Source organism: Eumetopias jubatus, unplaced genomic scaffold (genome assembly GCF_037043125.1).
Source record: "Eumetopias jubatus isolate StellerSeaLion01/CBP00866 unplaced genomic scaffold, mEumJub1_p1.0 scaffold_8, whole genome shotgun sequence".
NCBI lineage: Eukaryota > Metazoa > Chordata > Mammalia > Carnivora > Otariidae > Eumetopias > Eumetopias jubatus.
Genome location: NW_028274814.1, coordinates 122673005 through 122696045, shown reverse-complemented (window position 1 = coordinate 122696045; position 23041 = coordinate 122673005). Strand labels below are relative to the sequence as shown.

The following is a 23041-nucleotide window of genomic DNA, read 5'->3' as shown; positions in this document are numbered from 1 at the left end:
TCAGTTTGTTTTTCAGAGCAAAGATGTCTTTTTGAAGGGAAATGATTCTTAGATCAGACATGAATTTTGGATAGAGGATAAAAATGAAAATCCGGCATGCTTTCTGGATCTCTCTTTCAAAACTCTCTTGTTAATTTAAAAGGTAGTAAAAAGAAATCTAGAACACTGAGAGGGTTAAATCTTGGAAAACTTGACTTTTCCAAAAGGGAAATTTCTTGAAGGAAAGTAAAGGACTGAGAGAGGTTGGGGAAGACACACCAAAAAGTAGCCGTCCCACCCAACCAGCTCAGGACAGACAGCTCCTTGAACTTCTGATGAGTGCAGTTTGCTCCTATGCAAGGAACACCCCCACCCCCAAGACAGCCAGTGCCCTCTTGCCTGCACACCTCCAATTCCTCGGGAAGGAAGGGCTCGAGTTGGTTTGCTCCCCACATGTTGAAAATGAATGACAGGATATCAAACAAGGAAGTTGTAAAGATATACTTATGGGAACAATGACAAGGCAAATACTTTGCTCTCAGGAAAGTTTAAGATTCTATTGCTGGTTTTTTGTTAAGATGTAATCACTTCATTGAAACCTTAAAGAGAACCACAAGTTCAATGGTCTGACTTCCAAGTGTTCTTTCTAACATTTGCCCTTTCTGGTTGAAAAGCTGACAGCTGTTGTGCTCATCCTGTGAGTTAGTTGGAGAGCAAAGTCATCGGATATCATATAGTGTATACTCTTCCCCACTGAACAATTCATATCCACCATCTACTAGTGATCATATCATTCCACGTCTTCTCGCCCCTCCAATTCCATTTCCCTTCCTGTAACGCTTTCTGGCACTAGAACTGTGAATGGTTTCAGAGAACTGCTTTATTTCTTTCAGAGATTTCCCCATTTTGGCCTTGAAGTTAACTCTTTCCCACAGGTTCTAGAGAGATGGCTTCGATTCAAAGTCCACATCTGCCTTTCTGTGCTCATTCAATCTTGGGCAAGGATGAAGCCCTCTGGGCCTCCATTTCTCCACTGGCAAATGAGGAAAATAATACCACCTGACTTCTAAGGTCATTATTGGGATGACAGAAGTTAAAGCACTGAATGTGCTACTTTACGAAAGTAAAGTCTGTCAAACAGGAGATTTTCAATACATTGGTTGTCATGAAAAACCAAATGCATACAATCATAAACTATAAAGAAAGAGTCTCCACCACGTGACCAATGTCACCTGCACCCACATGTGTTACAGCCTTTGTGTCATTTCTCCATTAAAGGCAAAATAAGGGTAGGAAAATAATAATGGAGCCAGAAGCAATCTATTCGCACAGTGCCCTCCATGAAGCCCTGGATACTTGCTCCAGGGAGGCTACAAACCTACCTTTCAGTGTTAACAGGGAAACAATAATTGTGGATTTATAACATTCAAAAACGAAAACTCAGGGGGCACCTGGGTGGCTCAGTCGGTTAAACGTCTGCCTTCCACCCAGGTCATGATCCCAGGGTCCTGGGATCGAGTCCCGCATCTGGCTCCTTGCTCAGCAGGAAGCCTGCTTCTCCTTCTGCCTATGGCTCCCGGCTGCTTGTGTGCACTCTCTTGCTCTCGCTGACAAATAAATAAATAAAATCTTAAAAAAAAAACAAAACAAAACATAGTGGTGGAGAGAGCAAGACCAACACAGCGTAAGCCTGTAATGATGGCAGCCATGGCGGCTGCCAAGTATGGCCTGCTGTGAGTATACATCAGCTCGTGGGGTCCTCACAATAACCCTAGGAGGGGAGGATATTATAACTAGTAAAACCTGAAATGCAATAAATACTTTTAAAATATTAAATATCGTCTCCATAGACAAACAGTTCCCATGCCTTCCTGAAAGAGACCTCAGGATGAACAGGTAGCCCCGAGTTAGAATAGAACAAGCAGGGTTTCTTCAAATACTTCGAACAGTAAGAATATACTGAGCAGACTCCAGAGGAGTCACCATATAAGTTAATTTCCTCCACTGGGGCCATGTTTTGGCTCTGTAATGAATGAGCTGAGTAACCCTGAGCAAAGGATTTCACCCCCATTACCTATATCCTCACCTGACAAAGGAAGAAATCAGATGCTGCTCTCCGTTTGGTAAACGCACACGCTCATACACACAAATATTCTCACACTCTTTGTTTTTTAAAGATTTTATTTGTTTGAGAGAGGGAGAGCTCAAGCAGGGGGAGGGGCAGAGGAAGAAGAAGAAGCAGACTTTTCACTGAGCGCAGAGCCCAATGTGGGCTCAATCTCAGGACCCTGAGATCATGACTAGAGCCGAAATCCAGAGTCAGAGGCTCAACTGATTGAGTCACCCAGGTGCCCCAAATATTTTCACACTCTTAACGAAACTATTACAATGACTGAAGTCGCTCTCCCAAGCCATCAACCATGTTACTAAACATGGAGCAATGCAGAGCCCGGAACATGGAGCAAAATGTGCTTTCTCATAACCATGCAAACATGCACCCCACCTCTCCCAAGTGCCAGGCAGGACTGACTTTCAAATGAGAAAGATTTGTTTCTAAGAAGCACACTATCCCAACTTTTATAAACCCATCAACTACTTGATCCTGGCACAAGGATCCTCTTGTGTTCTTGCTTCTCTCCTCCAGACACACATACTCCATCATCCCCAAGAACACAACCAACCTCAGGACATACCTGGAAATTGGCTACAATGCCCATTCCGATACATCCCACCAATCCAAGAACTAGGGACACCAAGTTAAATACAGGCGTGCTGAAATAGCTGGTCTGATTTTGCTTCTCTACTATTTTATATCTTGTGTACATTGTGGCTGCACCTGAAAAAGAAAAGCACTTTGATGAATTTTTATTTGACCTTTTAGAACGAAAACACAGGGAAAGTTTTTGCATTGCTGTTTTAAAGTCTGTATTTCAATTTATTAATTGCCATGGTCTCCCACTCACCTACCCAGTCCTTCCTCACCCCTTCTTACTCTCTCCTCAGTGTGATGGATATACACACACATACACACAAACACACACCAACTTGCCCATTATCTTTTTCACATAAATGCTATTGTGCATGTATTCTGTGACTTGCTTTTTTTCCACATAAAGAAAATCACCATGGAGATCTCACCATGCTGGTGGAAATAAGTCTACTTCATTGTTCTTAGGGGTCTCATCATGGTATATATTTATTTCATAATTCCCCTGATGTTGGACTTCTACCCTGTCTCTCTGTTTTTCCTGTTACAAACAATGCTCAATGAACAGCCTTGTATACAAGTCCTTGGCATGCTTTCAGTGCTTCTGGAAGACAAATTCCTAGAAGTATTATTACTGGAGCAAAAACTGTGCACAATTAAAATGCCAAAAAGTATCTGCAAATTGCTCCAACACTGTATTCTAGCATTTATACTCTCACAGCAGAGTTTGAAAGCAATTCTGCATGCCCTTGCCTTTTTAATTATTGCCAATACAATGAATGAGAAATGGCAACCTGTTGGTTTAATTTGCATTTCTCTGCTCATTAGTGAGATTGAGCAACTTTCAGTATGTCTGCTGGTCATCTGCATTTCTTCTTCTGAAACTTGCATTTAATTTTTTCCTGATTTTTCTGTTGAGTTTGTCTCTTCATTTTTAATTTGCAGTTGCTTTTTACACATTATGCACGCTAGTCTACTGTCTGCTATAAATATTACAAATTTTCTCCGGGTCCATCTTTAACTTCATTTTTTGTATCTTTTGTCACTTGGAAGTTTTAATTTTTTATCTACTAAATCTTTCAATTCTTTACCGTTTAGCTTCTGGGTTTTGTGTAAGCTTATCCCTCTGCCCCTCCTCCCGCTCGTGTGCCCGCATGCTCACACACTATCTCTCTCTAATAAATAAATCGTTAAAAAAAATTATACACACCAAGAGTGAACCCTAATGTAAACTATGGACTTTGGGTGATAATGATACGTCAACGTCAACGTAGGCTCATCAACTGTAACAAATGTACAACTCTGGTGGGGGATGATGATAGTGGGGGAGACCCTGGCTGGAGGGCAGGGCATATATGAGAAATCTCTACTTTTTGCTCAATTTTGCTGTGAACCTAAAACTGTTCTGAAAAATAAAGTCTGCTAAAAAAATTATATACAAACTGTAAACAACACATTTCACTTCACTTGAGACTAGGAATTTTTCATTTATTTATAATAATTATTGTGTACTTACCAAGAAATGCAGAGAAGTTTATCATAAATCCAAAAATCCCACTCTCTGGAGGTGTTGTTCCTGTATCACTGACAAAGAGAAATGTCCAAGTTATTTTTTTTTTAAAGATTTTATTTATTTATTTATTTGAAAGAGAGAATGAGAGAGAGAGAAAGAGAGAGCACATGAGAGGGGGGAGGGTCAGAGGGAGAAGCAGACTCCCTGCTGAGCAGGGAGCCCGATGCGGGACTCGATCCCGGGACTCCAGGATCATGACCTGAGCCGAAGGCAGTCGCTTAACCAACTGAGCCACCCAGGCGCCCGAAATGTCCAAGTTATTAAAAAGGAATTATGTTCAGACCTCTGGGAGACACGAAACTCGCAATTTTAATATAGTGGTTCTTCTGGGTGTTTGGCCACTTTGAATTCCAAAGACTTGGTCCGATTTTGCTCTAAAGTATTTTCATTTTGTGTTTTTTAAGATTTTTATTTATTTATTGAGAGAGAGAGAGAGAATGATAGAGAAAGAGCACGAGAGGGAGGAGGGTCAGAGGGAGAAGCAGACTCCCTGCCGAGCAGGGAGCCTGACGTGGGACTCGATCCCGGGACTCCAGGATCATGACCTGAGCTGAAGGCAGTCACTTAACCAACTGAGCCACCCAGGTGCCCCTAAAGTATTTTCATTTTGGCTCTGAAAAACCTAAAACTCATTTTCTACCATAAGAGGTTACATTAATTTTTTTTCCGTTGTAAAAAGCTAGGAAATATTTAAAGTGAATGATAGTGGTGATTCTCAAATAATCAAGCCCAATAAACTTGATGTGTGTTCATTCTCGTTAAGAATTGAATGTGACTATTTTAGGGGAAAAAGAGCCTAAAATCAAGTTTGAAAAAGCAACTATTTGGATTTTAAATACACATAAACACATCATTTACATTTTTTTAATTATTTGATTTATCCACAAGAGTTTCTGCTGCTAACAATAGGATGGTGGGAAGCTGAGCAATATTACTGATGCCCTATTAGAACTTTATGGAAGCAATAGGATATCAAGGCTATATTAATTGTGATAAACTATTTTAAAAAAAATAGTTTCTATAAGACGTTTCTGGCGCAATCAATTCATTAATTATATGAGCTGGAAAAAAATTAATTAAATGAGCTGGAAAGTAGTGTTTGATGTGTTGTTTTCTACTCATTCATACCAAGGTTTACATTTTTTTAAATTTTATTATGTTATGTTAATCACCATACATTACATCATTAGTTTATGATGTAGTGTTCCATGATTCATTGTTTGTGCATAACACCCAGGGCTCCACGCAGAACGTGCCCTCTTTAATACCCATCACCAGGCTAACCCATCCCCCACCCCTTCCCTCTAGAACCCTCAGTTTGTTCCTCAGAATCCATAGTCTCTCATGGTTCGTCTTCTGCTCCAATTTCCCCCCCTTCATTTTTCCCTTCCTGCTATCTTCTTCTTCTTTTTATTTTTTAACATATAATGTATTATTTGTTTCAGAAGTACAGATCCGTGATTCATCAGTCTTGTACAATTCACAGTGCTCACCATAGCACATACCCTCCCCAATGTCTATCACCCAGCCACCCCATCCCTCCCACCCCCCACCACTCCAGCAGCCCTCAGTTTGTTTCCTGAGATTAAGAATTCCTCATATCAGTGAGATCATGATACATGTCTTTCTCTGACTGACTTATTTCGCTCAGCATAATACCCTCCGGTTCCATCCACATCGTTGCAAATGGCAAGATTTCATTCCTTTTGATGGCTGCATAATATTCCATTGTATATATATCCCACATCTTCTTTATCCATTCATCTGTCGATGGACATCTGTGCTCTTTCCAGTTTGGCTATTGTGGACATTGCTGCTATAAACATTGCGGTGCAGGTGCCTCTTCAGATCACTACATTTGTATCTTTGAGGTAAATACCAAGTAATGCAATTGCTGGATTGCAGGGTATCTCTATTTTCAACCTTCTGAGGAACCTCCATACTGTTTTCCAGAGCGGCTGCACCAGCTTGCATTCCCACCAACAGTGTAGGAAGGTTCCCCTTTCTCCGCATCCCCACCAACATCTGTCGTTTCCTGACTTGTTAATTTTAGCGAAGGTTTACATTTTTACATCATCAAGCTGCTCCCATAAAGCAACAGTTTAAAACTGATGGCCTGAGAGTTCTCAGCATGAAACAATTTGTACCCATCTTAAGTGTTACCCCATTTTAAAACAGCTCTGAAATTTAAGTATTGAAACACTGATCATGTTGAAAAGACACACTTCAAATGATCTGAGGAATTCTACAAGAAGCCCATGTGTGCAGAAGGCAGCAGGAGTCTTCCAGTTTTGTGCACACTTAATATTTGAAAAGTATAAAGAGGTTAAGACACCCCTTTACAACAAATACTTCTATTCCTATTTCAATCTCAGTGGCACTTGCACCCGTAAGAATCTGGACGGTTTAGAATTTCACGTTATCATTTCTCCTACAAATAACCTTTTTTCTCCCCAAAGGAATCTTGAGGGGGAAAAGGCTACACCGTGTGTGGGATGTCTTTCTGAGCATGACGTGGGGTAAGAGGAGAGGACCGGAACCAGTCATGGAAAAAGGTAGACAGCTTTTACCCTCGGGGGGACCTTTTGCCCAAAGATTAAATCTCACGTAGAAATCAAGCCTTCTGTTCTTGGCCTCGGGATATAAAAAGGCAGCTTCCAGGTGAGTCATGCAAGAGTACTTGTGATCACAGGCCTGACAGCACCTGCCACATGCCAGGGAGATTGTTTGCTTATTTGTGGAGAAAGGAAGGAAATGGAAGAGTGAGGCTATTTATGGGAATGGGAATAGGTAAGTAGTTGGAGAGAAGAAGGTGCCCTGACAGGAGATAAGTCGACCAGACTCTGGAACTATCTGCCCATTGATAGTAAACCAAGACATTTGTCAAGAGCCCAGATGTACAGTCCCCATGGCATAAAACATGTGATCTGAAAGCTCAGGGGAATTTCAGGGTGGTGCTTTATTCTTGTTTATCTGTACATTTAAAACCATATGGGGTGCCTGGGTGGCTCAGCCTGATAAGCATCTCACTTCCACTCAGGTCATGATCTCAGGGTCCAGGATCTAGACCCACTTCGGGGTCCCCTGCTCAGTGGGGAGTCTGCTTGTCCCTCTCTCTCTCTGCCCCTCCTCCTGCTCATGTTGCCTCTCTCTTTCTAAAATAAATAAATAAAACCTTAAAAAATAACAATAATAAAAAATAAAAATAAAGTAAAACCATACAGGCAGAATCAAATGTGCTTTGTAAATAACCATTCCATATGTATTTGTTGAATGAATGACTATCAGTACTAGCAATAAAAAAAAAAAAAAAACCACCTAAACCTAGTAAACACCACTTATTGAGCATTTACTACATACCAGACACTGTTAGGTGGTTACCATACATCATTGCATTTTACCCTCAAAACCTTGAGGTGAGTCTTATTTCAACCCCATTTTACTAAGGAAGAAAGTGGTATTAGAGAGGTTACATAATTTGTTCAAGGTCATGGGGTTATTAAGGAGATGAATCTATATTCCAGTTACTAAACACAACAGACCCAAAATGGAATTGCTTATACTAAGCCCTGAGTCACCAAACTGAGACTTAATTTAAGTTTCAGCTCTCCTGGAAATGGAATCTTAAACCAGTCATTCAGGAATCACCTGATCAGCATTAGTTATGTAATGTGCCTGATAAGACCCCTGCCCTCTATAGGGAAAGTAAGCTTGCAATAATCAATATCCTTGTCCTGCTCCCTTCTGCCTATAAAAGTCTTTCATTTTGTACAGGTCCTCAGAGCCCCTTTCTGTCTGCTAGACTGGATCCTGCCCAAATCATGAATCCATGAATAAAGCCAATAAGATCTTTAAATTTTTATTCAGTTAAATTTCATTGTTAACACAATCCAGGCATCTGACTCCCTGACTTCCCTGCCTCTGTAGTGCTCTAAAGCAGGCAAGGAACGGAGTAGTTAGAATGATTGCGGGTGGGCGAGGAGAATGAACACTGATGTGCCGGTAAATGTTTAACAACTAGCTCTGGAGGGAGCCTGATTTGTAGCACAGGCCAATTTCCATGGTGTAAATGCTCCCAACATGTCAAAGTTCAAGCTGCCAAAATGTAGGTCACTGAACATTGAATTGGGAAGAAATATACACAGTTGGCTCTCAGGAGCACATATTAGCTGGCTCCAGCACACCATGGGAATGAACCATGATGGTAATGAAAAGAGATCATCATGCCTTTCTTGTATACCAGGAAAGTGTAAACTAGGCAAGACCTCATAACTCCTCAAATGCCATAACTGATTGTAAAATATTTTTGACAAATATTGACTATCATAATAAGTCTGATTTTCTTTCAGGACTAGAGTCTACAATGCCTACCATCAGTGCATGAGTACCAATGGGCCTACATTCCTATACTTGGCACTATACTACAAATTTGGGTAAATATTAGTGTACTGCATTCATAACCAGTTGTTTGATTAAATGAAACCAGCTTTAAAATTTTTTTATTTGGTTCCACAAATACCATGAAATTTAACTGCTCATCAACAAAATATTTAAGAGATACCTACTATGCATTAGATACAATCTGAGTCACAAATTACCCAATCTAACAGGTAAGAATGGTCAGTGTGTGATTTATTTCCATTAAGTGACAAAAGGTACCTAACTACATATGGTGAAATTTCGCTCAAGAATATTCTTTTTTTTTAAGACTTTATTTATTTATTTGACAGAGAGAACGAGTGGCTGGGAGGGGGAGAGGGAGAGAGAGAGAGAGAGATGCAGACTCCCTGCTGAACAGGAAGCCGGATGCAGGGCTTGATCCCAGGACCCAGAGATCATGACCTGAGCTGAAGGCAGACGCTTAAATGACTGAGTCACCCAAGTGCTCCTCGCTCAAGAATATATTTCAAGAAAATTTTCCAAGCAGCAAATAAAAATGTGACACTTCTGAGAATTTTTAAGAATAAAAGCAAAATTCAACTATTTGAGACTACTCCCAAATAAAAAGCTTTTGCACAGCAAAGGAAATCATCAATAAACCACCTACTGAATAGAAGATATTTGCAAATGATATATCCCATAAGGGGTTAATATTCCAAAACATATAAAGAACTTATATAACTCAACACCAAAAAATAATAATAATCTAATTAAAAATGGGCAGGGGACTTGAATAGACATTTTTCCAAAGAAGATATAAAAATGGCTAACAGACACATGAAAAGATGTTCAATATCACTCATCATCAGGGAAATGCAAATCAAAACCACAATGAGATATCACCTCACACCTGTCAGAATGACTAGAGTTAAAAAGACAAGAAATAACAAGTGTTAGTGAGGATGTGGGGAAAAAAGGAACCCTCGTGTACTATTGGTGGGAATGTAAACTGGTGCAGCCACTGTGGAAAACAATGTGGAGGTTCCTCAAAAACTTAAAAATAGGGGTGCCTGGGTGGCCCAGTCATTAAGTCTCTGCCTTTGGCTGAGGTCTTGGTCCCAGGGTCCTGGGATTAAGCCCTGCATCGGGCTGGGCTCCCTGCTCAGCAGGAAGCCTGCTTCTCCCTCTCCTACTCCCCCTGCTTGTGTTCCCTCTCTTGCTATCTCTCTCTCTCTCTGTCAAATAAATAAATAAAATCTTTTTTAAAAAAACAAGTTAAAAATATAATTACCATACAATCCAGTAATTTCATTACTGGGCACTTACCCAAAGAAAATGAAAACGCTAACTCAAAAAAATATATGCACCCCTACGTTTGTTGCAGCATTATTTACAAGAGCCAAGATACAGAAGCAATCCAAGTGTCCACTGATTGGATAAACAAGATATGGGTTACACACACACACACACACACGCACACACACACAATGTAGGACTACTCAGCCGTAAAAAAGAATGAGATCTTGCCATTTGCAACAACACAGATGAACCTAGAAGGTATAATGCTAAATGACATAAATAAGACACAGAAATACAAATACCGTATGATTTCACTCATATGTGGAATTTAAGAAACAAAGCAAATGAACAAAGAAAAAAGAGACAAACCAAAACAAACAAACAAAAAAACCAGACTCCTAAATACAGAGAACAAACTGGTGGTTGCCAGAAGGGAGACAGGTGGGGGGTGGGGGCAGGGGGAATGGGTGAAATAGATTAAGAGTACACTTATCTTGATGAGCACTGAGTAATGTATAGAATTGTTGAATCACTATATTGTACACCTGAAACTAGTATGACACTGTATGTTAATTATACTTTAATTTAAAAAAAAGAATAGTAGTGGTTGCCCATTATCATCAATAAAAATGAAAGGCTCTTTTACCTTAAAATGTTCTTTTAAGTCTTTCAGTCTTTGAGCTAATATGTTATATCATTAATAAATATCAAATCACATCCTCTGCCTGACATTGGAATCCAGATGAGCATAACACCCAGGGGGTACCAAGAGAAACTGTGGGTAGACTCTTCTTATTTTTATTTTTTTTAAGCTCAAACTAAATGATCTCATTGTGCAAAGGCAGAGGTAGTAGTATTTGGTTGGGTGCTGATTCAGGAAACTGGAGAATGAGTAAGAGGTGAAACCAGTTGCCTCCCAACCTTGCAAAATAGTCTCCCCACCCAACTCCCACCACATGGTTCTGTACAGTATGGCTTAAGCCACATGGTTCTGGCCCTGCCCCATCCCAGCCGCCTCCTCACTTGCCTCCTTGTAAATAACGCACTTCCTGGAAACTGCAACAGGGATAGAAAGTAATTGTTCATTTGCATGTGGTTTAGAAGCTGTTGAGGCTATTGTTTGTAGACAGTTGTTTCTAGGGTAGGATTGTGTCTAGGAAATCAACTTACATCTACATTTCCTGTATTTACATCTCTACAAATTAAGTTCACCGTGGAAAATTCCAAGTTGTCTAACATCCTTCTCCAAACTAATTTATGATTTTATACCAGTGCATAATCATTTGATGCTCACAGGAATGAAAACAATGCAAAGACGACCTACATGATAATATAAGCTTGATGGAATGCTGTTCTCTAAATCACTGGATACAAGTAATTCCATCATTCCAAAGCCTGGAATCATGGTTTATGGAGGAGTGGGGGGACTGACAAGCTGACAATATGCAAAATTATCTGTCTGCCCAGACAGAAGTTTATTGGATTGCACTAAAATTCTAGGCTTGGAAAAATTATTCAGGAGTTAGAACCTGAAGACACTGAATGCACCAATAAAGGAGACCATTAATTCCTTTATCTTCACAATATCTAAATGTAATATTTGAAGGGAAGAAGTATGATAATAAAAAGTCATTACACTTTATTAGATACTTTTAATTATTAGGGCTTTTTGGCAGCTTCATTTGCTGATGATTATTCTGAACTGGGAGGCACCATATAGCTATAGCAACCATTTTTAAACTTAAAAAGAAATTTCCTCCTCATAAATGCAAACAACTCACTCTATTCTCACCCCATGCACATGCAAATTACCCCCCTTTCTATCAGTCCAACTTCCCTCTTTGTTCACAAAAAAAAAAAAAAAATGGCGAGGGGGCGCAGTTTGTGGGCAGAGGAAGAGAGAGAATCTCAAGCAGCCTCTACACCCAGCAGGGAGCCTGATGCCAGGCTAGGTCCCACAACCCTGAGATCATGACCTAAGCCAAATTCAAGAGTTAGATGCTTAGTTGACTGAGCCACCCAGGCATCCCACAGATTTCTTTTTTTTTTTTTAATTGTTAAGTGTCGGGAACTGTGCCCCATGATGGGGATACAAAGACGAAAAGATAACTCACTAACCTTCAAGAAGCTTAGTATCCAACACAAAATTAAAGGACTCACTGATTCAATACATAGTTACTGATTGCCTTCAACACAATAGGTGATTTTGTAGGCATGGTGAAAGCAGTGATAGATAAAACAGAAAAAGCCCCTCCTTCGTGGAACTTATAATCTGTGGAGGGCAGTAAAAAGAGTCTAGGGTGATGAACGCTGTGAAGAAAAGGTAAGTTGGATACAGGACTCAGAGAGGGGTGAGCCACCTACTTGAGACAGGGTATTCCGGGAAGGGGACTTGAACAGAGATCTGGATGAAGTGGAATATTTGGGCCAGGAAATTTACAAGCAGAGGAACAGCAAAGTCAAAGGCCTTAAGGTGGCAATATGTCAGAGGAACTGCAAGGAAGCGGTTGTGGCTGGAGAGGACTGAGTGAGAACATGTGTGTGCATATAGGGGAGGGAGCCTCGGGGAGGCCCGGGGTCACGGTAAGGACTCTGAATGTTATTCTAAGATGATGGGAAGCCGTTGAGGGCTGAGCCCTGGGAAGTGATATGAAGTTGATAGATGTTTTTAAAGAATGTTGTGAAAAGGCTATGGAGAGGCAAACGTGGACCAATGAAACAGGAAGCTATTTTAATAGTTTGTCAAGAGATGACAGCGGCTGGGGCCAGGGTGGTAATGAAGCCGGAGGTGATAAGAGGACAGATTTGGGAAGTTTTCTGAGAGAGGTCTCTAGAAAACCATCCCTGCTTGGACTACGGCTGCTAATATTACAAAAGAAATTTTAAAGTTAACATTTCTTCAGCACTTACACTCGGCCAGGCACATCTTAGTTGGTCTTCACAACTTTGTAAGGCAAGTACTTTTTATCTCCATCTTAAAGATGATGAAAAGTACTTAGTCTTAGAAAAGTACTTTACGTTTCTTTTTATGAAAACATGTCATTTCCATGTGAGTTTGTAGTGCTATGTAACTACAGCCAGTTTCTCATCTGCCGTTCCCTCTGGAGCCTTAGTAAGATGTCCTTGGCAAGAACTGCGTCTACAACGCAGGTACCTGAGGGACTGAAATGCAATTACTGTCAGGTAAGGGGGACTGCTGAGTAGAGCACTCTTTTTTTTTAAGTTGAAATTGAGACCTTATATTTAAAAATTGTCAGCCTTGCAGCAGTCAGACTTTTGAGCAATACTCGACTGTCTTTTTAGAAGTGGGAATAATAGAAGAAAAACATTCCCAATTTTATTTTTCATGAAAAAAAAAAGAATTTTATGTAATCCAATGACAATGGAAAATTTACACAGAGGAGAAATTACACACATTTATGGTTGATTCAGAAGCCACACAATACTGCATCCATCACCTCAATTAATTTTTGAGCTGTGAAAGTTTGGGATCTTCAATTTTCTTATTATGCTTTTCTTAGGATTAACTAATTTGGGTAACGTTTTGAAGAAAATGTGATGCTCTAAATTATCATTTCAAGGATGATACTTTTCTACAAAAAAGTTTTCAATGGCAAGCCCACATTTTCATCCTTATGATACTATGGCTTAGAGATACTATGAAGTAATAATCACCGCATTATAAAGACTGAAGCATCTGGGGCGCCTGGGTGGCTCAGTCGTTGGGTGACTGCCTTCAGCTCAGGTCATGATCCCAGGGTCCTGGGATCGAGCCCCGCATCAGGCTCCCCGCTCCATGGGAAGCCTGCTTCTCCCTCTCCCACTCCCCCTGCTTGTGTTCCCTCTCTCGCTGTATCTCTGTCAAATAAATAAATAAAATCTTAAAAAAAAAAAAAGACTGAAGCGTCATTAGCATCACGTCAGAATATGTGACTTTATACACACAGACCTCATTATCTGATTATTATCCCAAACCCCACTGTTTTTTGTTTGTTTTTAATTTTAGGTAGTTAACATACAGTGCAGTATTACTGGCTTCTGGAGTAGAAGTCAGTGATTCATCACTCACATACAACACCCAGTGCTCATCATAACAAGTACCCTCCTTATACCCATCCCCCATCCAGCCCCTCCCCCACCCACCTCCCTCCTTCAACCCTCAGTTTGTTCTCTATCGTTAAGAGTTTCTTATGGTGGGACGTTGTCATAATATGGGGGTAAATGATGAATTGAGGGCATCAACACTGTATGTGACATGGTCTTAATGGTATAAAAGAAAAAATGTGTATTGTTTATAAATATGCTTACAGATATACTTAAATATATCTTACAAGATGAGTGATGAGTATTATATGGATTGTACTGATGAACCCTAGGCATTTTGTATCCCTCCTCATATATATTAGATATAATTGAGTGATTGTATGTAAATAGAGTCCAAAATTATGCAAATCAATCCAATAATATTGGATATATTTCTAGAAAGTTGAGATTTGAAATATTTATTTTCTGTTTCTGTATTTCTGATTTTTTCACTATGATTATTACATTTTTATTTTAAAATTGTAAAATGTGCCTTCACAAGTTATTATTACTGGAAAACTGCATATTGTGTAACAGTACAAACAGAAGTGAAAAAGTACAATCCAAAATGATATGTACAAACTTCCAGTAATAAAATAAATAAGTCACAAAAATGAAAAGTACAGAATAGGCAATACAGTCAATAATATTGTAATAATGTTTGGTGACAGATGGTGACTACACTTACCCTGATGAACACAGAGTAATGTATAGAATTATTGAATGACTATATTGTACAGCTGAAACTAATATAACACTTCAATAATAAATAAATAAATAAAAATTTAAAATATGTAGGAGTGAATCCAATTTTATAAAAAAATGTAAATATAAACATGGAAATGTAGAAATACATAAACAGGTAAAGTTTGTATGAACATGTAAGAGAAATGAGAAATTCCTAGGATTCCTAGGATGTTCGATCCATGTTTGCTATTTATTTCTATGATACAGTTCTTTCTATTCTGAAAAAAGAAAAAAAAGTTTCTTATGGCTTGTTTCCCTCTCTCCTTTTTTTCTTTTCCCCCTTCCCATATGTTCATTTTCTTTCTTAAATGCCACATATGAGTGAGATCATATGGTGTATTTGTCTTTCTCAGATTGACTTATTTTACTTAGCGTAATTTATTCCAGCTCCATCCATGTCGTTGCAAACAGCAAGATTTCATTCTTTTTGATGGCTAATATTCCATTCTGTATATATACCCCAACTTCTTTATCCATTCATCAGTCGATGGACATTTGGGCTCTCTCCATAGTTTCGCTATTGTTGATAATGCTGCTATAAATATCCAGACCCCACTGTTACGGTTGAAATGGAAGCAAAAGTCACCATTGCCTGAAATGCAATGTAGTTAGTAATCAAAAAAGTTGGTTTAGGCAGAAGTCATCAAAAATTATGTGGATACAAAAAAACTTATGTGGATACATACACATGACAAGCAAATAAATGTATGCACATTCATTTGCCTACCTATTGACATGGCCAAGGCCGTTATGAGAGTACCAGTCCACTGTGTGTCTCCCTGGCATATAAACCACATCTACTCCAAATGATCTCATTTCTAGTTTTGGGTTCTTTAAAGTAGAAGGAAACCTTAAAGATACTTTTGAAGCAATTTGAGTGCAGAATCCTTCTAGTTTTTTAATCACTTTTAAGTCTTCACATTTGTCATAAACAATACTAAATAGACTGCAATTTTTTGACAACTTGTCTCTTTTGAATCTTCCCAAAGCATTCAACAGAGTTTTCTTTAAAATTACAATTCTTTTTTTGCATTCACAGACCAACAGTTTATGTACAGTGAGTTTAATCATGTAATTACAATAAAAAAAATACAACTGGCATAAACACATTTGGGAACAAACACAGCCAGCATCGGATAAGCATAAAAAGAAACAGGTGACAGAAGACAGCAAGCAGCCCAGAGAGCGACCAGTGCTGGGAGAGGCTTTCAGGGACCACTTGCTTCAGTCCGTTTATTTTTCAGAGAATGAGGTTACAGTTAACCCAGCAAGCTGACTGAGGTTGGTTAAGAAAACTTCTGCTATAGGGGGCACCTGGGGATAAGCGGATAAGTGGTTAGAGCATGCAACTCTTCATCTTGGGGCTGTGAGTTCAAGTCCCACATTGGGCGTAGAGATTACTTAAAAAAGAAAACCTGCTATAATGACAAATAAACTGATTACTTATAAAATTAGCCCTCAATCAAATGTCCTTTCCTACTTAACCCTAGCATCTATCCAGACCAATGTGGGCTGGTCCCTTAATAATACTATTAGCAAATTCTTACAGAGAACTTAATTTCTTGCAGCAGGGTGCTAATGAGTTCTAAGTAAGTTCACACCTTAATGCATGAGGGATGTGCTATTACTAACCCATAGAAAAGCAGAGAGAAATCAAGTAGCCTGTCCAAGGTCCTATAGCGAGGGCACACAGCGCAGTTGTATTCCAGCTAAAGTTGCCTGCTCCGATGTTGTTCCTTTACCTACCATGGTGGATAATCAAAGGTTGTAAATATCCAATAATGTAAGTCAAATGGACTACATAGTGAGGCTGCAAATCTTGTAAAACATGCAGAATCTCATGAAGCCAACAGAAATGGTGTTGGAGAAGAGCTGGAATGGCAGCCCAAGTTAGTGAACAATGAGCACTGGCAGAATCAGCCATTAATTAAGGAGAAGCTGACAAGATTAACAAAATGCATACTGAAAGCAGGCCCATCTGGCATAAATTATCTTCGCATTCAACCAGTATTTACTGAGCACCTACTACGTGTCTGGCACTGTCATAAATGCAAGGGATGCAGCAGTGGACAAACCCTAAATCTCTACCCTCATGACACTTATATTTTGTGTGAGAAATAGACAATAATCAAGACAATAACCTTACCCACAGATTAAGAATGGTCATTGGGAAAAGTGAAGTCACAAAACATTTTTGCAAAAATAAGCCTCTTCTTATCTCCCTTCACAAGACAAATGTGAAATCAAGGACTTCACACAATCATAAAACTGTCTTGGAAAGTTCCCTCCCTTAAAAAATCCACACCTGAATCATTTTAAGATTTTTGTTTATTTTAAGAATTTTGTCTTTTCATTTTGCTTTGTTCATGACAAGATATGTTCATTATAATGACTTTTGTTCATTGTTAGAACTAGCACCTGTGATTATAACCTAAATTTTATAATTGTTAACCAAGTGAAAGATAAAAAAATTTCCCTAATTTTTAGATTCATTTTGGAGTTAAAGATCCAGCCTCTTTTACTTTGTTTACTACACCATTTTGGTCTTCGTTTTTAAGGTGGCTTAATTCTAGGTGACCCGGTTTTCTGCCACCAACCACTGAGCAGGTTTGTGGTCATGAGGAGGAACAATGGGAGTGGCCAAAGATCTCAATCTACCCAGCAAACAGTATTTGCACAAAAAATGAGACCAGGTTAATAAAAAGCAACCAGGATGCAGAACTGACAAAACTTTAAAGGGCCACAGAATATACTGGAAGCATGAGACACAGTCCAAAGAAGAAGATTTTTTAAAAGAGAGTGGCTTATCAGCTGGGAGGAGTTGATAAGTGAAGTTGATTCAAGATAGCCTGAGAGATTGGGTCACAGAGGGAATATAAGAAAGTATAACAAATTAAGTATGACTGTGCTCAAGAATGTGGGTGTGACCTTGTAAAAATTTAAACTAATCCTTTGAGGTTGACTTTTATTTGTCCTTCATTTTGACACCCTTAAGGGCATTAATGGTTTCCTAATACAGAAACATTGCAATATGCTATTTCAGCTTGTTAAGTCTAGAGGCTGTTTGAATTGCATGTTTCTAATTTAAATTTTAATAGGAAATCAGTCCATGTGGCTAAAAAATAAATACATACAATAAGACATGCCAGGCTCGGAAATATTGCCCTTCGGAGAAACTGGGTAAAAGACACATGGGATCTTTCTGCATTATTGTTTTATTACTGCATGTAAATTTACAACTATCTCAAAATAAAAAGACTAATTTTAAAAAGTATGGCACAGGGATGACTGGATGGCTCAGTTGGTTAAGCGTCTGTCTTTGGCTCAGGTCATGATCCCAGGGTCCTGGGATCGAGTCCCGCATCGGGCTCCTTGCTCAGCGGGGAGCCTGCTTCTCCCTCAGCCTGCCACTCCCCCTGCTTGTGCTCTCTCTCTCTCTAACAAATAAATAAATAAAATCTTTTTTTTAAATAATTAATTAATTAAAAAATAAAAATAAAAAAGACCCTCTTTTCCACCTGCTAAAGTCTCCCTGACCATGACCTCCTCCTTATACACAAACCACGTTTATTAGTTTCTTTATGCAAGCAAATACAAGTATACACTATTACCCCCACCAATCTCTATCTCCCCTCACCCCCACCCACTAATGGTAGCATATTTTGCTCTGCATCTTGCTTTTTTCCACGTAACAATGTATTGGAGATTTTTCCACACTAATGTATTAATTTTAAAAAGAGTATTCTATGTATAGAGAGCTTTCCTTTGACATATTCTTTGGATAAACCATATTTATTTAGTCAATCCTCTCTGATGGAAATCTGCATTGCTTCCAGCCTTTTGTTAGTAAAAGCAATACTGTAAGTAACCTTGCAGATATATGTTCGTCCTTTTGATACACGCCAACATCCCTCCATAGAGACTGAATCTATTTACATTCCCACCAGCAACACATGAAAGCCTATTTCCCCAAAGTCTGACCAATAGAGTGTGTTATCAGAATTTAGGTTCCTGCTGATCCAATGATGAAAAATGGCATCAGTTTTAATTTGAATTTTTATTCCATTCATGAGGTTGAGCATCTTTCCACAGGTCTAAGAGCTATTTGCCTTTTATTCAATATGCTGCAGAATAACAATGTTACAAAAAGATATGTAATGAGGAAGCTGAATTTGAATGTCATACTGCAAAGAGGTCCTCCCAGGATTATGGTTCTTATTTAAAGTGCAATGGCTCTTATTTAAAGTGTTCACATTTTGGGGGTACCTGGGTGGCTCAGTTGGCTAAGTGGATGACTCTTGATTTCCACTCAAGTCACAGTCTCAGTCCTAGGATTGAGCACCGTGGAGGGCTCCCCACTCGGCAGGGAGTCTGCTTGGGGATTCTCTCTCTCCCTCTGCCCCTCCCCCGCCCCACTTCCATGTGAGCACGCTCACTCTCTCTCAAATAAATAAATCCTTCGTTGTTAAAAAATAAATCAATACAGTGTTTAACGTTAACTGTCAAAACATCGGATTGGTTGAACAATGTCATCACGTAAAAGGGAAGCATCCTGAATACATCCAAATCACTGATCAATGACCAATGATCTTACCGAGGCTTCCCTAAGGGGATGTGGCCCTAGGGGGAAGAATAACTCTATTGAAAATGAATGCCTGAGAAATATTAATTCAACAAATATTGAAAGCCCTCATGGATCTTACATTCCAGTGAAGGAAGACAGATAAAGTATTTAATCTGTTAGAAAATGATAGATGCTATGGTGAATAATTAGACTAGGTACGGGGGATCAGGAGTGCTAGCGGACAGTTTTAAATAGGGCAACAGGCCTCATCAATATTTGAACAGAGGAAGAGGTCGGGGAGAAAGCCTCATAATTTCTGGAGGAAGAGCATTCTGGCAGAGGAATAGCCAGGGCAGAGGTCATGAGGAGGTGGTGTGCCTGACAAGCTTACGACACAGGAAGGAGGCCAGTGTAGTTGAGGGAAGTGGAGGGAGTGGGGGTAAGGGAGACCGGGAGGCACTGACAGCAGAAATGAGTTACAGGACATAAGGCTGAACATTTCTGGGGCCAAATGGATAAATCTGGCGTTACTCCCATCACTTTCCAGTACCTTGTTCTTAATCTAAATCTTGCCTTTGCCTCAATGACTTGGTTTTCTAGGAGGGACAGAGAGACAATGGAGTGCTCCAGCTGCTCAAATAGGCAGAGAGAGCAGACAACCTAAAAGCCCCCAACACATGTGGGCAAGCAAAACATGTGTTTGTTGTTTGTAGGCTGGGGGCTCCTGGCAATAAGGTGACAATCTCCAGCCTTTTTCTCCATAACTTCTGCTTTTCCTAAAGGCTTCCTTTCCTCGTTAAATTTAATACCTATTCTTTGGACTGTCTGTGATTGAGCATCTCACAAGTGGTTCATCTTGTCAGCTCATTTCCCCATTTCTGAATGTCTTCCATTTCAAGTTCACCTTGTGGTGCTATTAATCACAACTATATCGGACATCACAAAGATTCAAGCCCTCCTGCCTCTGACACTCTCCACCCCTCTCCCCCCGCCAATGAATATCAAATATTATGTGTTCCTGAACTTTAGATCCGGGACAGCTATTATTTTCTCAATAAAAAGCATTAGAGGGAAAGAAACTCCTCCCTTTTATGCAAGTCTAAGAGGATCTATCAGCTTCAGAATCAAGAGAAGCGAGACAATGCCATGTGAGACTGAGATGAGCCATGAGAAACCCAGTCCAGGTTTCGGCAGGGGACCAGGTCTGATGGGAAAGTCTCCTTGATGCCTGGAACACCTCCCGAGTGGGCAAAACCACCACCGTTAACTGCTTCTCTGAACTCTTCTCCACACTGCTCTCCTCCTTGCTTCAAACTCTAGGCTCTTTTTGCCTCACCTTCATTTCCCCTTCGGTGCCCACAAACATTACAGAACATTGCTCACCATAAGGCTCTGCTGCAGGATGGAGAAGCCCTACAATCTCTATAATCATAAAGTGGTAACAAACCTTGGTTGTCACCAACTTTATTATTTCCTCACCAATCAATGCAGGTCACAGCACTTGGATAAGGATGGATAGGTCTAATGGTTAAGGAACGCCCATTGCCATGGGGCTAGGCACAGAGCTGGAAGCCATTTGAAGAGGATCGAGACGACCTGGGCACTGATGAAGGGACCCCTCAGGAATGGTGAGGCCAAAACTCATGAAAAAAGAAACGGTATGACAACGCAAGATATGTCATAAGTTGCTGACAATTTGAGGGCTCTGACTTTGGGGGCGCAGTACCCGGAGGGATCCTGGGCAGCTCCATCCAGGAGAGCTTAATTAAGCCCGATCCCTAAGACCTGGAGGTGACACAGCGTTCCTTTTGGATTGGACGGATCTGGGTGTGAACTCTGCTTCCACCATTCCTACCTGTGACATTAGTGTTACACTGATGATATTTCGACGTCTGCTCATACAAGACTCCTTGCATGAAAAATACGCGGGACATCCACCATGAGGATGTTGGGAAGTGGAAGTGAAATATGTGAGCTGTTTTAGCATACACCTGAACCTGCCTCTTACACACTAAAAAAATGGCATCCATCAGGCCCCATTCTTGTTTCAATACCACCCAAGAAGCATCTTCAGGGATTCTGTCCCACGGTCCGTCTCAAGTTCTATTGTCTATCCTGGGCCCCTCCCGACGCCACTGGGTTCAGTGTTCAATGTTCAGGGTGAAGTCAGAACCGCTCTGGCTCTGCACCCGCTGCCTCCCTACCCGTCCCGGCCGCCCGGAGCGCGCTCCCCTCGTCGTCAGACGTGGGTCTCCCCGCAGGACGCCCCCGCCAGGTCTGGACCCTTCCCTCCCCGCGGGCAGCTCTGCCCCGCGGCTCCTTTGCCCGGCCCGGCCTCACCTGATGTAGGGGAGGAAGGGGTTGACGTGCCCCGAGAGCACCGCGACCACGTAGGAAATGATGAAGGCGGCGGACGACCAGGTCACCAGGAGGAAGGGCACAAAGGCCATTCCCCTCAGGAAGCACAGCATCGCGCGGCCGCCGGGAGGGCGCTACGCTCTGCGGGGCCGGATGCGGGACGCGGGGCGCGGGAGCCGCGCACGTGCTGGCCCGCAGGCAGCGGCCGGACCCGAGGCTCCGCGACGGCGGGGCAGACCCGGCCCCGGATGGAGGGAAGCGCGGAAAGCGGAGCGAGGCGGCGGGCGGCTAGGCGGGCGGCTGGCCGGGGGTGGGTGGGGCGCGGGCTGCCCAGGCTTGTTGCGAAACCAGTGAAGTCACAAAGCGGCGGTCCCGCGGGCTTGGAGGCGCGCGGCGACCTCCCCGCGGATGCGACGTGGGAGCGGCAGGGACGCGGCGCCGGGCTCCTTTCGCTTTTGGTTCGGACTCGGCGGGGGTCTGCGCGGGCGGGCGGGGGTGTTCGGGGCAGTCTCAGCCCGCCCGGCCGCCCCGGCTCTTGCGCAACTCCGTAGAAACGAACAGCTCCTCCCAGGCCCTCCTTCCCTGGGGCTTTCCGGGGGTATGGGGCCTCGAACCCCGGGGGGCTTCCCTTCCGTGATCCCACCGCCTGCCCGTCGCGGGTTGAGAGTGTGGCCACTGCGTGGCGACATCCACCCCATCCCGCTGCTGCTGCAGGGGTCCGGACAGAAGTGTTTGGTGACGTTCGCCAACTCACGGGGCACGGACGTGGCACCCACCTCGATGGTGCCCACGAGAAAACCTAGAGTGTGTAGGAGCCGGTGGGAGTCGAGGTGGGACTGAGTTGCACCCAGCCAAGAACTTATGCCTCATAGTTATGCTTTTCACTAGAGCCGACCTGGAGTTATTTCCTAGAAATTAAATTTCCCTTTCTCCTCTCACGGATCAGGGTTCGCCCACGCTGGGAACCATGACGTAAGATGAGTAACGGTAACCTCGTACATTTCTTTTTTTTTTTCACTTTGAAATGCTGATTTATTGTATATTCAACAAAATATTTTATAATATAAAATATTATATATATAATACCATATGTGATATATATGGTATTAGAGGATAATAAATATATAATAAATAATAATAATACATGACCCCAAATGATGGATTAGGCATTGATGCTTAAGTGAGATTAAAATAAATACATCCACTTTTGCTTTGTGTCAGGAGAAAAAAAAAACCTTTTAAAATACTTTATTGATGCTGCAAAAAGGATTTGTGTTCTGGGGGCTCTTCTGAGTATGGTGATTTTGAGGATGGGTTATAGATTCTGAGCCCAGGATATGTGTTGGAAGTC

At 41.2% G+C, this 23041-nt stretch overlaps 1 protein-coding gene across 1 annotated transcript in view; it reads right to left on the bottom strand.

Moving 5' to 3' along the window:
• Window positions 1–21978, bottom strand: part of DRAM1 (DNA damage regulated autophagy modulator 1) — a 45039-nt gene extending 23061 nt beyond the window's left edge. The window contains exons 1-3 of the mRNA XM_028121670.2: window positions 21673–21978; window positions 4203–4270; window positions 2673–2815 (exon numbers count right to left, since the gene is read on the bottom strand). Of these exons, the coding sequence (XP_027977471.1) occupies window positions 2673–2815; window positions 4203–4270; window positions 21673–21803 (342 nt within the window). The 5' untranslated portion in view covers window positions 21804–21978. The remainder of the gene's footprint in view (window positions 1–2672; window positions 2816–4202; window positions 4271–21672) is intronic.
• Between the last annotated feature and the right edge of the window lie 1063 nt (window positions 21979–23041).